General features: G+C 38.4%; 2 protein-coding genes across 2 annotated transcripts; both read left to right on the forward strand.

Annotated features, from left to right (window-relative positions):
- Positions 1 to 6,408: 6,408 nt before the first annotated feature.
- On the forward strand, positions 6,409 to 7,934 carry LOC121773472 (coiled-coil domain-containing protein SCD2-like). The gene has a single exon (XM_042170338.1). The coding sequence runs from the start codon at positions 6,554 to 6,556 to the stop codon at positions 7,898 to 7,900; it is 1,347 nt and encodes a 448-aa protein (XP_042026272.1). The 5' UTR covers positions 6,409 to 6,553; the 3' UTR covers positions 7,901 to 7,934.
- A 9,722-nt stretch (positions 7,935 to 17,656) lies between these two features.
- Positions 17,657 to 18,317, forward strand: LOC121774298. The gene is made up of 2 exons (XM_042171197.1): positions 17,657 to 17,671; positions 17,859 to 18,317. Exons 1-2 carry the CDS (start codon positions 17,657 to 17,659, stop codon positions 18,315 to 18,317), a joined length of 474 nt encoding a protein of 157 aa, XP_042027131.1.
- Positions 18,318 to 19,032: the final 715 nt, after the last annotated feature.

The following is a 19,032-nucleotide window of genomic DNA, read 5'->3' on the forward strand; positions in this document are numbered from 1 at the left end:
AAATTTAGCTTCATATGAGGTCGGGTGAATTTTTAGTAATTTTTATAAAACGGTCGCGCAGTTCTGCCAGTTTTCTGCTTTGATAAAAGGATATTTATTTTCAAGTTTAAAAGTATTATACGATGCATGTATATCCAAGGAACGTGTTTAATGATGTGATCGCGTGAGATACGTCGAAATATACTATGGTGTGTTTTTCCATCTTTGTGACGAACGTTGGGTTGGGTAATTTTGAGAGAACGGTGAAAGAAACGATAGGACATGCATGGTAATATGTTTTTGTGGAAGGCTGACTTGTGTTGTCGTTGACAAGGGTGATTGTGTATTCGTGAACTCGAGGAACGAGAGTTGCCATAAGTTGGATTGTGAATTGTTAAGCGGACGAGGTGGGCTTTCTTTTCAAACCTCCTTATTTTTCCGAAAATATGATGTGGTGTTATAAGGGTGGTTTAAAGTGTTATGTCATGCCGTGATTGTTTTGATGTTGAGATTGTTGCCTGATGCCTAGTTCGTTTGAGCTTGCTCCGTTAGGCTATAGGGCTATGTTGAGATTGTGCTTGATGCCTAGTTTGTGAGTTCGCTCTATTAGGCTATAGGGCTATGATAAACGAATTCGGATCTGAGTAGGGCCGCAAACCCTATCAGGCTGTGTACACAGAGGGGATCGTGAGCCGTCCTTGCTAGTCGGTCGGTCTCGTGGGTGAATAGTGTGGCCACACTTTCGTCGCACTATGGTAAGAGGATGTGATTGATTGATTGATGAGAAAGTGGAGAGATTGTTTTGACCGGCCGGTCTGTGAAAAGTGTTTTTGTGATACTCGTGATATTTCTTAAATAAACGTAAAAACTCGAGTTCACCGGTATGGATGACATAACTGTTATAAAAATATTTTCGGCATGAGCCCATTGAGTACAACAAGTACTCAGCCCTGCATATCCTTTTTCTTTATGTGCAGGTTGAGGGGTGATGTTGCGGCGGATGTTAAGTGAGCTTTAGGAATTCCCGGATGTGTCGTGTCTTCAAACATGGGCGTCATCCTATGACTCTCCTCTGATACTTGTTTTTCCGCTGCCGTGTTTCGAATCGTTCTTGTTAAAGTCTTTCGTTTTGCCCCTCACTACTTTTTAACATTATTTACCTTGAGATATTAACCCGCTCCTTAGTCCCTTCCCTAGTCACGATTTCCCCGTCTTTACTATCCTTAGTGAGGGCGGTCGTGACAAAGTGGTATCAGAGCCAGGTTCTTTAGCTTTGGTCCGAGAGTCTTCTTTCAGTCTAAGTCTAGATCAGTATCCCTAGACTAGAAGTGTCACGAAGGCTCAACATCCGAAGCATCACTCTCAACCAAAGAAAGTGAGGTATGTTTAAGTTGTTGAAAGAATGCGAGATTGATGTATGAAATTGATGATAATATGATGAGGATGTTTTGGCAAGTGTACGCATGTGAATAAATGTTATGTGTGAAGATGATAATGTAGTGATATGGTTATGGGAGACATGAGCATGATTGGCATGATAATCTAAACCCGTGTTATATGTGTGAAAATGATATTGTGATAGTGTGATTATGTGGAATATGAACATGATTGGCAAGATGATCTAAGCACGTGTTGTGTGTGCGAATATAATATTGTTATGGTATGATTATGTGAGACATGAGCAAGATTGGTATGATTACTTAAGTATGTGTTATGTGTGAAAGTACTACGACATAAGCATGTGAACATAGGAAGCCTTAGGGCGGCCTCAAATTTGGTGATGCATGACGAACTCTAGATTTATCACAAATAACAAGATAGAATATATGTTGGAAAACCTTCGTCTTCGCGTAAATGGCACGGATAAAACAACCCGCATATAAGGGCGCCCAATATAACGTCAGAGTGCGACGAATGCAAGGAAGTTACGATTTTGATAACAATGAATACTAACAACGATGCTAACTTGTCTTTTGTACCAGAATGCCACCAAGACGCAGACGTGGCCCACAAGTAGAGAATGACATGGAGGAACAATCAGAGGGAAGTGTCGGGAATCAACCCCCTCCTCCACCACCACCCCCACCTCAACCTCAAGAGAGAGAATACATTAAGGCCTTCCGAAAGGAAAACCCTCCAAAGTTTGACGGACTGGGAGAGCCCCCGAAGGCAGAGGCTTGGATACGCGACCTCGAGCGTATATTTGACTTCATGGGATGCACCGATAGGGAACGTCTAGCTTGCGTGACGTATCAACTGACTGGACCTGCCGATTTTTGGTGGGAAACTAAACGATGAACTATGAACCCTGCCCGCCACGAGGCGCTCACATGGGAAGAATTCAAGGAAGAGGTATACGACAAGTACATTCCCATGAGCTATAGACGGGCGAAGATAGTGGAGTTCCACACCCTGAAACAGGGAAACATGACGGTGACGGAGTACGACCGTGCTCTTTGTGAAATGACCCGATATGCGCCCGAGTTAGTGGACACCGATGAGAAGATGGCCGCAAAATTCCGTTCTGGCCTTAGACACGAGATAAGGGTAGCCGTGGTCTATCACATCTGGAGGTACGCCAAACCTGAAAGATAAACTATGCAGCATATCCTCATCCCATGCATAATCATGCCAATATGATGCAACAACCTAAGATTGAGGAGGATCATTTCCCGGGACGCACAGATTCCGGATGGGGCTAGCCCCAAGCCAGACATCATCCCAGAAGCTGATCTTCCCCTCATCCAAGGACCAACAAATATACTCGTGCATGTATGACCAAATACGACGCAAACGACGCCAAGTAGGACTATCATGCGACCAACAAGGAAATGTATGCAAATGACAAGGGAGGATATTGTACTTCTGGGTCATGAACTGGGCCCAGAGAGAATCCTGTGCCAGAAGTCTCCACCACAACTTGAACCCAAATGCCACTGCCACTTCCCTGAAGCGGCGAATACCCAAGCCACCTTCATCAAAAGGCAAGCAAATTTGTCTCCAAGAAATCCAGTGTAGCTTCCTCTTCTCTCCAACTGTACCCCAAAAATATCTAGCCAGAATCTGCTCCATCTCATCCAGAAAGCCAAGCAGAGGGTTCATAACCTGTAAAATGTGTAGCGGGATGGCGGCGAGAGTACTCCTAATCAAAGCAAGCCGACCCCCAAAAGCAAGGTGTCGATGGGACCAACTGTGGATCCTGTCCATGAGCTTCTGCCTAAGGGGCAAAAGATGATCTGCCCTTCTCGCTCCTCTGAAGATCGGGACCCCAAGGTATGTGAAAGGCATCACCCCTCTCTGAAATCCTCCAACTTCCTCAACAATGCTAGCAAACTCCATGTGCTCAGTCGCCAAATAGAATTGTGTCTTCCCGTTATTCACCTTCTGACCAGACACAACAATGTAGTGATCTAGGCATCCAACCAACCTTTCCACCTATAAATGTTTATTTGAAATTAGTATAAGTTTTTAAAAAAATTTTAAAATGTATAGAAAAAATAATGCTAAAATAAATATCATAATTTAATATGTTTTAAATTATACTCCCTCCATCCCAAGATAAGCGACTCACATTCTTTTTTGGGACGTCCCAAGATAAGTGAGCCATTTTCTTTTTTGGTATTCTCTCTCTTACTTTCTATCTCTACTTTATTAACTCTCTTACTTTATTCACTTTCCACTTTACTGACAAAACTCCATATCCTTAAATCCTGTGCCGAAAAGTTTGTGCTCACTTATCTTGGGACGGAGGAAGTAAATAAAATGTACAAAGTTAATTTAATCACCTTTGGTGGAGAAAATCATATAAGCCTTTCTCATATTTAATTGCGCAAAATAAAGAGAACAAAATAAAAGTTTTAAGGATCTGTAATTATGGTATGAACAATTTTTAATTTAAAAATATGAAACACTTAAAGTTTTTTCCCTTTATATAATCTAGAGTTTAATCCGCATACTATCTATTCATCTAAGTGTAATTTTGTAAAATGTGTATGTTTTTCTTTCAAAAAAATATGTAAACATCATAAGTTAATGGGTTAACCATATCATTAGTCAATTTATAAAAGTTGGGATTACTTATATAGGACCACAGTTTCTTAAAGAATAAGGAAGCTGTGTACGTATGATACGTAAATATCTCAAGAATATCCCCAAATCTCTCTTATTTAGTTAACATATCTTTCCATATATTCGTAGTATCTTTATTTCTTATTCCCTAAGTCATTATAGTCTTATAAATAGGAGATATTGTATTCTTCTATTCGAATCAAGAAATATGAAATTATCTTTTTAGCTTTTATCGTTTTTTTATCTTTTTGCAATCTTAAATCTTAGTTTGATCGACCGGCAAAGCTCCGGCGACTGCCTTTTATCGTGATAAGGGAACTTCACCCTTATCAACTGGTGCTTTCATTGACGATCTCAGATTATCCTTGTCGAATCGAATGGGGAGCCGTACGGAATCGGGAGTTGTGACTTCCGCCGGAGTCATACGCGGCCTTGAGCAATTCACGGCGTCGAGTGGATCGCTGGACTCCACGGCGATGGCGTTCGAACATCTGCTGGCGTCGCTTGCACGCGTGGAGGCGCGCTTCGACGCGATGGAGCGGCAGCAGAACGTCGCGCATCCTCCGCCATGGCCAGACCCAGAGCGGGGGCATAACGTCGCGCTTCCTCCGCCATGGCCAGACCCAGACCCAGACCCTCCTTTTGATGATTGGCAGCAATGGCGTGGCGATTCAGCAAGAAATAGACCGATCATGTCAGCGGCGACAGCGGTTGCGTCTCACCCACATCTAGGGTTTGACGGCGCACAGGTTCGGAGCAATTACAATGCGCCGCACTCGGTGGAGTTGCCATGGGATGCTTACCGGCCTGGCAACGATGGCTTTCGGTCGAACCAGGCGCAAAAAGGGTTCACCGGGCCGTCTCGGAGCAGATTCCTTCCGCCAAACTCAGAGACGAAGCAGTGTGACCGCTACGGGGCAGTGAACGATGGTTTTCGAGGGAGAAGACCTACTGCTTGGGACAATCCGGCTCATAGGGTGGCTGATCAGCCCGACCGACGTGCGCCTCAGTGGGAGAACGCATGGGGAAGGCAGGAGGGCGGTCGTTATTCCGAACCCCCACGTTATGAGCAGCCTCGTTCGGAGAAACCACGTTATGATCACTATCGTCAGGATCAGTCACGTTATGAAAAGATGAAGGCTCCGCGCTTTGACGAGACTGATGCAGCAAATTGGATTTCGAGGGTGGATTCGAATTCTTCAGCAACTTTGGCGTTGGATACTCCGGCGCTGGTGTTTGAGCATGTCCTAGCATCGTTGGCGGGGCTAGAGGCGAGGATCGACGCGTCGGAACGGCGCAAAATCTCGACCACCTCCATATCTCCTGGGAATGATGAGATAATTGGGACAATGATTGCTGATGCGATTGACAAGGTTGGACCGGATGGCGTTCTGTCCATTGAGTCATCATCGTCCTTTGAGACCACTGTCGATGTAGAAGAAGGAATGGAGATTGACAGAGGGTACCATGCGGAGAAACCTCGTTACGAGAAGATACGCATTCCACGTTACGAGAAAAGTGAGGTTGAGACCAAAAAAGTTCCAAACATAGTTACATCTGGGAATGTCAAGGTCAGAAATGTTCCGACGGTTGGAGCGGCTGGCAATTTTGCTTCCACGACTGAGATTAGGAACAAAACTGCCTGCCTCAGAGATTTGCTCGATTTCTCACCTTACTCCGGCTCTGCTACTCTGCGTGAGCTGTTAGTATTGACCCTTCATGATATTTTCCAGCGCTATCCAAAGATCAAACCGGCTTCAGAATTTCAGGATGCATGTACTCATGGGGTTTTGAAGATCTTCTGTGATACTCTGCAATCAATAGGAAAGCTGTGGGCAACAGAGAAGTGGATGTTCCGTTGCAGTTATGTTTCATCTATGAAATTGCAACACTCTGAGTTAGAGCATATTGCTGTGTTGATGCTCGAAGATATCATCAAGCTAGCTCGGGAGAGGTCATCTGATGAGATGGGTGATGATGAAAATTTGGGTGACTACAGCCCCTGCAGGAAATCCGTTTTCAAAGGACGGTCTGGCCATTATTTTGATATCAGATCACCGTGTTGTGGATCTCCAATTACTCCTACTTCAGTCCTTCAAGGAGCGTGGAGGTCTCCGACATGCTCTGCGGGTGAGCCGTGTTCGCCCACTGTGCTCCTACCGGTTAGAGTTGGGAAACTATGCCCCGTGGACAGGAATCATCTCTCATTCCATATGGTTCCTCGTGGAGCTGCTACTGCTCATGATCCTCACTACATGGTCCTAATGAATAATTTGGGCAAGGAACCGAGGGAGAATAGTCGAGAGGATGACTTGATGGACGAGCTGGAAATGGTCGATATTGTTATTCATGATTCTCCAAATGATGTTACAAAGATGTCTTCTCTTGTGAGAAGAAATGGAAGAAACTGGTTCGGTGTTACAAATCAGCCAACTCCACAAATGGTGGTGGGGCCATGTTTGCAAACATTGCTTGAGTTGCCTTTTTTCCAACACCATCACAGCCCATGTTGCTCCCCAAAAATGATCATGTTTTGACAGATCCAGTGCCTCTGCCACCAGCGTCATTTCCTCCTCCGCCACCACCATTGCCACCACCGAATGAGGCTGATTTATGCACTGATTCACTTTCTCAGTTGAGAATATCACCTCCGGTGGCAGGGATTACGAATGGGTTGCAAAATATAGTGATTGATGTGGCTGCGGATTCTGGGGTTGATCACGAGAAAATTGATCCTCTTGGCAGCCGGCAGAGAGAAAAGAAATTCTCACCAGATATAGGACAACAAAATCTGAGAGATGCAGGAGATTGGCGTGCTTCGTCTGCACTTCGTGATGAACTCGATATGTTGCAAGAAGAAAATGAAAATATTGTTCAGAAGCTCAGACTTGCAGAAGAGAGTTGGGAAGCAGCTGAAGCAAGGGTTAAGGAGCTTGAAAAACAGGTAACTGCTCTTGGAGAAGGAGTTTCTTTGGAAGCTAAACTTTCGAGCAGAAAGGAAGCAGCATTGCGTCAAAGGGAGGTTGCTCTTAAAGAGGCTAGGCGTGCAAAAGATGACGTGGAAGTGTCATTATTGCATTCTGATATTGAGCTGGCAAAAAAAGAGTCAGCGGCTGTTGTTGAACAACTGCGTGGAACTGAAGCTGAAGTTAAAGCTCTTCGCTCTATGACACAAAGAATTGTTTTGACCCAACATGAAATAGGAGATGTTGTTCTTAAAAGGTGCTGGCTGGCTCGATATTGGGGCTTAGCTGCTAAACTTGGCATATGTGCTGATATTGCTGCGTCAAAACATGAATACTGGTCATCTTTGGCTGTCCTATCCGCTGGACAGAAGGCTAAGGAAGAACGTTGGGACAAAGGTCATAACAACTCACAAAAATGCAAACTTGTTGAAGATTTTGATCTTACTGGAGATGGAAACATTGAGAGCACCCTAACAGTTGAAATGGGCTTAAGAGAACTTGCTTCTTTGATGGTTGAAGAATCTGTTGTTCGTGCGTTGGCTCAACAAAGAAGACATACCTCCACTAAGACTTCGATTCCAGATTTGAGGTCACCAATTGATCCGAAGTATACGGAAGCATTCAAACTGAGCGCAGAGGAATTTGAGGATGTACTCTTCAAAGAGGCATGGCTTACATACTTTTGGAGAAGAGCTAAAGCTTATGGTATAGAGGAAGAGAAAGCTACGAAGAGACTCGAGTTCTGGATCAGCCGAGTGGGGAGCCACGAGACATGGTGCAGCGACGATTTCCGGAGTTGCTCCTTGGGGACAAGTTCGCTCTTAAGGAGGGGGGAGTTGATACGTGAATATCTCAAGAATATCCCCAAATCTCTCTTATTTAGTTAACATATCTTTCCATATATTCGTAGTATCTTTATTTCTTATTCCCTAAGTCATTATAGTCTTATAAATAGGAGATATTGTATTCTTCTATTCGAATCAAGAAATATGAAATTATCTTTTTAGCTTTTATCGTTTTTTTATCTTTTTGCAATCTTAAATCTTGGTTTGATCGACCGGCAAAGCTCCGGCGACTGCCTTTTATCGTGATAAGGGAACTTCACCCTTATCAACGTAGCTTTCAACTTCTCATTTTTACAGGTTTTAATTTATTATTTATTTTTATTATAGAATGTGGATTGGTTGGCATAAGAATTTGACTCACCTTTATCGCATATAGTAGTAATTATTAAGCTATTATTCTATGATTAATTATCTAGTTTACAACGGGAGTTGCTAAGTGGACTAATAAGTAGGGGAGATTTGATAAGTTAGTTTTACTTATATCTACTGACTAACAAGTACTCCTACTACTATAGTACTAGTATGGCATGCCTTCAAAAATACTTCATCCGCCGATCATTTAAAGAGTCATTTTGACTTCGCACAAGTTTAAAGAAATTGTTTGACTTTGTGGAGAAAAGTAAGGAAAAGGTGAATGGAATGTGAGACTCATTTAAAGTATTAGTTTTATATTGGATTGTGAATGTGAAAAGTTAGTGGGATGTGGGGTCTGCATACTAAAAATGGAATAAAGTAAAGGAATATATCGTTGACAAACCAAAATAGTAAAAGAATTCTTTAAATGGTGGACGAATGGAGTAATATAATAATGTACTCATTAATTGATATTATAGGGTGCATCAGAGTGCAACTAGATTCTCAATACAAAATAGAGAGTGTTCCTCATTAATTGTAGTGGAAAATTGTTTGAAAAAGTTGATGGAATGTGAGTTCTACTTTATATACTCTTTATTACTTTTTTAATAAAATATGAGTGCAATGAATTAGTGGAATGTGAGATCCATTACCAAAAATAGTACTCCCTTCGTCCCAAGATAAGCGAAGCACTTCTTTTGTGCTCATGATTTAAGGAATTGATATTTAAAGAGTTAAAGTAGAGAAAGTAAAGTACTATGAGAGAGAGAAAAGTAGAGAAGTAAAGAGAGAATAAAGTAGGTGGAGAATAAGAGCATCCGCATCGGTGCTCGATGCGGAGGACGGCGTCCATGCCGTTGGCGCGACATTGTGTTGTCCGCCGCTGTGCTCTTGCCGACGGCACGGCGCTGCTCGATGCATTGTGCACGTCCGTGCCGCTAAGCAGGGCAACGTGGCGCGACGTATGACGTTGGCATTTTAATTTTTTTTAAAAAAATCATTTTCAAATTTTTTAAAAAATTCCCACTTCCCAATAAATTATATCCGTTTTCTCATCACTTTTAATTTATATTTCATTTTTTTTCCACAAAATTCACATTTTCATCTATAATTACCCCCATTTCCACACAAAAAATTTCCCACCACACTACACAACTCTCATAAAAATTCTCTCATCAATTCTCAATCTTTCACTTTTACAAAAAAATTGTCCGGCTCCGCGATCACCCCTCCGACTCCCGCGGTTGGAACCACGAAGGGTTCGGCCCAACACCATTCCCTAGATCGGAAACACAATTCTTGGCCACTCCTCAAACCCAATGTTCTCAAATTTCGGGTGGCTACCGGCCTTATCCAGTGGATGACCAAGATGCCCCCGATGGGCGATACGGGTGGGCACCCGAACAAGGATCGGGAGGGAGCGGCGGCACTCAAACTCCTCCTACTCCTACTCCTTGTAGTGTTCGTGTTCAGGGTCGTGCCAGTGACACTCACGTCCGCACCCCGTACACTCCTGGGGAGATGAGTATGTTATTCAAAGCCTATTTGGAAATCTCTGAAGATCCGGAGGTTGGCACGAACCAAAGCCAGGATAGTTTTTAGTTCCGCGTCTCTCGCCGGTACAATGAAAACCGACCGGATGGAACCATCGAGCGCAATGAGAGTATGGTGCGCAATGCCATCTTCAGAGCCAATGAAGAAATTCAAAAGTTCCAGGGGTATTACATCCCGGAACAGCGGTCGGCGGGGAGCGGCAGGAGCGAGCTCGACATCATCAGTGCCACCATGGCGACCTACCAATACCAACATTACAAACCATTCAAGTACCTCAACGCTTGGCAGGAGGTGCGTGTGCATCTGAAGTATAGGGGATGCGTATCATCCTCCTCCAGCTCCTCCAGCAAACGGTCAAGGTAGTTATTTCTATCCGACACCGGCGAGGATGAGGTGGCTAGCCAGCTTGCCGGAGCTAACTTGGGTAGCCCCGACGCCGGCCCGAGCCGTTCCCAACCGCCGTCGCGCCGCTCACGCTCCTGCTCCCTTTGTGCCACCTCAACCCCCCACCAACTCGCTGTGGACCCTTTTGGCTCAACTCAATTTGGCCGAGACGTTTCACATGTCTCCGAGCAACTTGAAGCACATCGGGCAATGATACGAGGTCTCCGACAAACATTGGGGATAGGGCCAGAGAACTAGTCTTCCACGGGGGTATTTTTTAGCATTTAATTATGTAATTTTTAATTTGTAGGATTTTAATTATGGAATTTTTATTTTTTAGGATTGTAAGTATGTAATTTTTATTTTTTAGGATTTTAAGTATGTAATTTTTATTTTTTAGGATTTAATTATGTAATTTTTATATATTTTTTAATTTGTAATAGTAGTTCGAGTATTTTTAATGTATTTTTATATTGTAGAAATATTTTTAGTAATTGAAGTATTTAAAGTAAATAATGGAATCGTGGGACCTTGTGCATGCTCTTGCGGAAGAGCATGAATGTGGGTGTTGTTCTCTTGAGGAAGAGCAGGGAGTAAAAAATCAATAAATGTGGGTCCCGGCCCACACCCATGCTCTTTGGCAAGAGCATGGATGAGGATGCTCTAAAGTAAGATAGATGATTTTTTGCCAAAAAGAAAAATGTCTCACTTATAGTGGAACATCCCAAAAAAGAATATGACTCGTTTATCTTGGACAAAAGAAATAGTAATGATGTCAATTAATTGGGAACGGACAAAAAAAATTGTTTCAATTAATGGCAAGGATGGAGGGAGTATATGAAATTTGGATGGATGACAGTATTACTATAGAATCATATCATAATAGATAACTTCTCATCAAAGGGTTAATAATGTCTAGATCTTATATTAAGATTGAGAAAATAATGGAAGATGTGAAATTTTAGGCGGTAAATACAATCGAAAAAATATAATGACACAATTTGATTATCACAATATTGTTGCCTTCGTCGTAGCAAGATCTTAATTAATGATATTGTGTCTGACGCCCGCAGGGGCGTAGCGCAGTTGGCAACGGAGGGACAGATCTTGCTGCAATGATATTGTGTCTGATACATCTCTTGGTATAGTTTCCACAAACTTATTAAGCAACCAATTACATGATTTCGTCTTTTCGTCACTTAGAAATCTATAATCACAAACTCTTATTTGATGATGATGATTAACCCATATGAAAGATGTAAAAATCATGCAAAACTCTCTCCGTTCTTCTACAGCTGAGTCGTATTCCTTTTCAGATTGTCCCACTTGGTGAGTAATTTTCCTTTTTAGCAAAAAACAATACATTTTTTCTCTTCTTATTTTACTCTTTGTCTCTCTCTTACTTTATTCTCTTTATTTCTGACTCTACCATTTTTACTTTCTACTTTACTTAACTCATTTAAAATAAAATTTTTCTTAAATCTCATACAGAAAGAAACGCTTCTATTACATAGGAACGAAGAGAGTACTTATTCGTGTTATGAGTAGAATCAAATACAACATCACCAAATACATAATATAAACTCTTCTTGATTTAGGATCAACTCATAAACATTTACCGAACATATTACCAAAATTGTTTCATAGTCAAAGAAAAATGTTGAACTTTTCTCTTTTCTCAAATACAAAGAATTCTATCACAGTTTTGCATCAATGCCCAATTGTCCATTCCTTAAGCCTCTCTTAAAATTCATAATATATCTCTTTTTGTGCAACTTACACTTTCGAGCCGTTACACTCTCTAATAGTTGCATTTTCTGACAAGTAGGTATATTAGCTTCTGAAAATTGTTGAGTCAACACTCTCTTCTCAACCTAAACATTACAGTGTGATCAAAATAGTTGCACCTTTGAAGGAGTTGAAAGCCATGATTATGACCTTCGGTGAAGACGCTAACACGCCAGTCAAGTCTAGTTTGTTGCTTAATAATAGAAATATTTGCTTTACAATCAGTTCTAACTTCACCACAAGTTCTTGTCTTAATCAGAGCACCGCTTAATGTTATTCTCGTTGAACGAGCTTCATTAGTTTGACATGCTTTTAAAAATACAGTTGTTTCCAAACAATCTCGTTGTCACCTTATTTTTTTTGCTATTGCTTAATTTTGCACTAAAACTAGCTTCACACACATGCAAACTTATTATAGAATGCAAATGCATCATTTATTGATGCAAACTTCCCAATTTCTTTTGGTCATTTGCAACCTGAGGAATGTAGTATATTTGATCGCTCATATTTTCATTTAATACACTAACAAATTAAATTAAAAAGTAAATGAATAATAATTATTTTTATTATTAATGAATAATATTGTAATCCTAAGAAAAATTGAAGATTAAAAATTTGTTGTTAGATGAATTAGATTCTCTAGTTTCATTTATAAACTAATTCAAATTAATATATCATCTGATATGAGCCCAACAATTATTATTTCTCCTCATAGTGATAATTAGAAGAAAATTAAAGAACTTGAATTAGTCTAATCAAACTAACCTATTCGTAACACTACAAAAGATGTTATACACGATCTAGTGGATTTAATGTAAAAACCACAAAACTTATTACGTTTAAATAAAAAATATTTGTATAAAATACTTTTACAGTTATAACTACAAATGTGCATTAATAATGACAAGTTAATTTAATAAACTGTTATGCATGAATATGAGTAATAAATTTCAGGGAAAAAAAAGTCATGGCTATCGTCAAATCTATACAGACTACAATTACTGTTATAAACAAATAGTAAGTACTTAAATCGTTCACCAACATAGGGCCATAGAATAAGTTTTGTTATCTAGAACAAACATAGGGCAATGAATAAAAAAATACTATTACCTATCAGCGGGATGCAAAGTTATTGTAATTGTTACGTACTCCGTTTAGGTTATTGAAGAATATGGATGAATAGAAAATATAAAAAGTAATGGAACAAAAATGATGGAAAAAAGTAAGAAAGGAAAGAGAATATATAATTTAATGTGAAGAATTTAAATTGCTGAAAATAAGGATTGTAACTTTCAGGCCCTCACAAATCGCTCAAATATGTATGTGAGAAAAATGGAATGATACATATACTTTATATGATCATTATTATAGTTTAATGTATGTTTAATATTATTTTATATGTTTAATTTAATTTATGAGATTAATATCTGTTATTGACATTTTTAATTTTCTAAATTTCAAACATATCAAAATTCGGATTCTTCATTTTCTTTATAGCTTCAAATAAATGTGTTAAAATCGAGTTTCTCATGTATCCACAACTGATATAGAATTTCCAACGAAAGGAGTAATGGGAAGAAGAGGTGCGGTAACTCTGGCGTAGGGCGAATGTTCAGCGTCGCGAGTATGAATAAAAATCCTATTTTGAATAGGGCTAAATGATGAAGAAAGGGGAAACTTCGATAGATTAAACGATTTACTGATGGTGAAAGATAAACATGTCTTTAAATAAAATACGAAAAATAGTTAAGTGACGGAATATCAGACATGGGCCTCGAATATGTTGTGCAAATTTGTAAATGAAGGCTTCTACTTATTAGTCATTTCGCACTTCAATTCGTTCAGTTTGATTTTTGTATTGTTTGTTAAACTTAATACACCATGCAAAGGGAATGAGATTTGGAGGATCGACAACTTCCAACCAATTCCTTTGCCAAAGTCTAACTATGGTAAATTCTGCTGTGGAGATTCGTATATTATTCTTTGAGGTGTGCTGCCTATTCTCTATGTCTAATTGAGATGATAACTTCCTTAAATTTTATGGAATCATTTTATTTTTATTTTTATCACAAAAAAGGATCTATGCTTTGGATTAACAATAAGTAATAGCTTCTCTATGCAGACTAGTTATGGTAAGGGAGGTTCTTATCTTTATGACATTCACTTTTGGTTTGGAAAGGACACTAGCCAAGTATTGATCTTGTTCACCTTTATATTCATAAATCATCAAACAAATCATGTTTCTTAGGTTGGTTTTCTTTTGAGCATGTTTTCTAGCATAAACTATTCTCGGTTTTCCACTTTTCATGTGTTTTAAGCTTTAAAGTGTTTGCATGTGTTTCACTATGTTAACATTATTCACTGTTTTAAGGGTCATTACTTCAGTCTTTCATTCGCCTCTTGTGTATGATTAACATATCCGGGAAGTAAAGGTTCATTAATTTTGTTTTTTATTTGTCTCTTAACAATATTGTTGATGGTCAAATTAAGAGCGAAGATGGTCGACTTTCCAAGTTACTTTTGGAAAATAACAAATGCTATATGCTGGATTGTGGTTCTAATCAGGGACGGACCTAGCTGAGGCCAAGCCGCCGCTCCATCGGGGGCTTGGCCGGCGCCGGAAACACCCCAGCCATGGTTACCCGTCGCCCGGAGCAAGAAAGGTTGACTGTAAATGTGTGAGTGTATGAATGAGATGAGAATATAAGAAGGAAGAAGAGATAGAAAATTTTACTCTTTAAAGGCAGATCTATAGGCTACTAACCGACTTTATCCCTTTTAACAAATCAAAAAGATTTTCTATTTATATTTACTCAAATTAAATTGCTTGTGTTTATTGCCTTCTGTGTAATAACGAGTACTCCTACTAATTACTCCTTTTTATTTAAATGAAATAATTGCTTAGTAGGAGTATTTCCTACTTCCTTCTTTCTATTTAATGAAATAATTGCTTTTATTTACCAACCCACTAATATTTTAGTAAAATTTAATTAGAGTATCTGCAAATTTTTAAAATAATTAGAGAATTTGTTTACTTATAATAAATTGAGGCTTTGTACTTTATTAGTAATTTATTTGATTCAAAATTACAATTTTAGAAATTATGATATTGATATATGAATTAGACGGAGTAATTTGTTTTTATTTATTTGGGAATTAATTAGAGCCAGATTTGAGATATAATTTATGATTTATGATTTGTCTGAAGTTGAGAATATTGATTTATTGATTTTTTTTCATTACAATGATCATACTATAAGATTTCATAAAAAAAATATATTATATTATATATAAAATTAAATATATTAATATTATTCAAATTTCAACACCGGCTTATTCGAATTTCTGGTTCCGTCCTTGATTCTAATGTATTTCTTTAGGTCGGTCGGGTCGTGTTACTCAAGTTGGCTTCAAGAAAGCCGCCATTCAAACTGGACAAGGTAAATAAAAAATATGAAAAATAATGTTGGTACAAAAGTTAATAAATGTATTTAAATATTATTTAAGTTTAGACTTAATGGAAATGAGATATAAATACAAGTTATATATTTTTTTATAGGTCTATCAAGGCCCAATCTAGGCCAGGCCAGGCCTAGCATAATTAATAAAAGCTCGACCTAGTCCAGTCCGCCTCAGACATGTGTCTGGACAGCCTGGGCCTATCCAGCCCACTTAGGGCTGACAATTTTTTGGCACGACACGATAATCTGACACGAAATTAATGAGTTTGGGTCAAAGCTTATTGGGTTCGTGTCCTTATCAAGTCGACACGTTAAGGACACAAAAAATTCGTGTCGTGTTTGGGTTACCCGTTAAGAAATAATATTATAATATAATTAATTTTTAGTATTTTAAAAATAATTTTTTTGTTGGATTTCTTTGCTATGGATCTATTGATGTTATTGTTCATCAGATCACATTGTGTAATCAGATTTTAGGTTTTTAATTAGACTCTTAAATATCAAATTCACGGTTTTGTAACTTTTGTTAATCAATAACAGTTGTTATCAGGTTCTTACCGTGTTATCAGACCATGTTGTTATAGTGTCGTGTCATGTACGTGTTGTTCTCGTGTCGTGTTGACCCAAAGTGGTTCGTGTCGGGTTCGTGCCGTGTTCGGGTTTGAGGGTAGTGGGTCATGTTCGTGTTTAGGTTTGGAGTTTTCTTAACGGGTCGTGTTCGTGTTTGTCCTTATTGGATCGTGTCGTTAACAGGTTGACCCGATAACGACCCAACAAGCATGATTTGCCACCCTAAGCCCTCTCGACAATTCTACATTCACTGATGATATTCATATAAGATATGTAATATATCATTTGTCATACTATGTGATTTTATTCATATAAGATATGTAATATATCTCATGTGCATTAAAAACAACTAACTGAACAAGCATTGAATAATAATAATTGTGTATACTGATAATGTAATTTAGGCACTTAATATTTTTGTTCAATATATATTGATACTATTAGCTACAAGTGTAATACATACCAATTGAATTTCGACACCTTCAAATTAATAAAATATGTTAGTATATGTTACCATATAGTAATATGTTTTTATATATGAATTTATAAGTTATGTACGATTTTAAATTATCAATATTCTAAATTAATATATTTACTCCCTTTTATATTCATTGCAATTTAATACTCCATCCGTCCCGCTTTAGGAGTCCCGGTTGATCAATTTTGGGAGTCCCGCTTTAGGAGTCCCGGTTGGGATAAACTAATAAAAAATTGCCTACAAACATTTATTTATTACACACTCAATTAAAAGTGGGTATCAACATCAACTACAACATTTATTTATTACACACTCATAGACACTTTCTTAAAACATGTGCCCGACTCAACCGGGACTCCTAAAGCGGGACGGAGGGAGTACTTATATTAAGAATAAAGATACGGTGTATTAGCAAATTGTTTAAATGTTAGTTATTAACAATTCTTCATATTTCTAAAAGAGTATACTTTCTAATTTTATATGGTCGGTGCAGTTATCAACAGATTTGCGACATGTGTTCAGTAGAGAATAATCGTAAGTAATATACCATAGAGTCATTTGTGTATTCTTTACATATCTATAAAAAAACTTGGTAAATAGTTTTCAAATATAATAAGTTTTAAATTATATATCTGTATTCAAAGATACTAACTTGGTAATTCTACGATTAATAATATGCGCGTAAATAATTTAGTTTATTCAAAATTGTGACTGCCCCACTAATGAAAAGAGCAATTAAATTATTAATCCAATCAGTGACGGAACCACACAGTGCCAAGCCCCCGTGCCAGCGGGGGCTTACCCGGCACCAGACCTCAAATCACCCTTATACCGCCGTGCTCCGACCGATTTCCGCCCCGGCGCCGCGGAGCGAGCCCTGACTCCGACTCTAGCCTGTAAATCCTAAAATTGAAATTGGGGATTGGGGAAGAAGAAGAAGAAAACGTGGGTTATTACCTTTTGGGCTACTTATTTTACCTTTTGGGCTACCTTTTTCTTTTGGGCCTCTTTTTCTTTTGGACTTTTAACTTAGTTTAGTTATAATATCAGCCCTAGCCCAAGCCCTTACTCAATTAGTCAATTGGCCCAAAATATTCCATCTCAGCACACAACGCACAACAGATTGACGCAGCTGCTAGAGTTCTTCATCGGTTTCGTTCGAGATTCAGGATTTCAGGTAAGAATTGATCAATTGATGGTCAACGGGCGATGTATATAGACTTGGTATACAATTTAGGGCTTAGTGGCAGTGGCTTAGTGCAGCAGCTCATCTCATTTCAGATTTCAAGATTCAATTTTCAATTCTCATGTTTAATGTTTTATTTGCCTAAAATGTAATTAAACTTTGTAGTAGTAGTCTCATGTTGTCATTTATAATTAAATACTTAAGTTTAAATTTTTGTATTATTAGGTTCTTGATTTACTTACTCAAGAGATTGAGAATCGTTTTCCAGAAATAAACACAGAATTGCTTACTTGCATGAATTGCCTTAGTCCAAAAAACTCATTTGCTAGCTTCAATGTAGACAAGTTGGTTCGTCTTGCAGAACTTTATCCGGCTGACTTCTCATCTATTGAATGCATGTCTCTTCCATATCAACTTAAAACTTATATCAATGATATAGTTGATAAAGTTGAGTTCTCCAACATTGAAGATTTGAGAAATTTAGCAAAGATTTTGGTTTCTACCTCAAGAGATAAAGCTTTCCCATTGGTGTACCGTTTGATTGAGTTGACATTGATCCTCCCGGTTGCAACAACTTCTGTCGAGAGAGTATTTTCTTCCATGAAACTTATTAAGACAGATTTGCGCAATAGAATGGGAGACGAATGGATGAATGATATCATGGTGGTATACATTGAGAGGTGAATTTTCAAAAAAATTGGAAATGAGACTATTCTACGGCGATTTCAAGACATGACGACTCGTCGAAAACAGTTATCATCTAGTGTGTCTTAAAAGTTGAACAGACATTACATGTAAAATTAAATATTTTAGTATATGTATTTTTTTTTAATTTCAGCCCCGGCTTGTTCAATTTTCTGGTTCCGTCACTGAATCCAATCAAACATGTTGTCACATAACTGGCTACAACAACATGCATAGCAAGACTAGACTTGATAAATCGTAAAACTATAGTATGAATCAAAACCTCAAAACTAACAAACTTTTAGTTCAATCAAAATAATTAATTTATTACAATTAATTATAAGCCCCATCATACAATTGGTCCACCTTTTGGACGTAGTTTCATTTTTAAGTGTCAATATCTAGAAGTCAGATATCTTTGATTTTGACTTCCACACGAAAATTCTCAAACAAAAATGGATTGTTGTAGTTTGAATAATCAAAATTCAAAATGGACATAGATATTGATTGAATTAGTCTCTATTTATTAACCTTTATACAACATGGTGGACTTTGTGAGTGTGCCCTTTAGTGAAATTATTAATCTACCTGTTTTATAAAAATATGTGCATTAGAATTAGCATGAAAAATAATACATAATTGATAAAGTAGAAAAGAGAAAAGAAGAATAGTTAGTGTAGTGTTAGTTGATAGTGAAACCACGTTATTATTAGTG

The sequence above is a fragment of the Salvia splendens genome, chromosome 17 (assembly GCF_004379255.2).
Source record: "Salvia splendens isolate huo1 chromosome 17, SspV2, whole genome shotgun sequence".
Classification (NCBI taxonomy): Eukaryota; Viridiplantae; Streptophyta; class Magnoliopsida; order Lamiales; family Lamiaceae; genus Salvia; species Salvia splendens.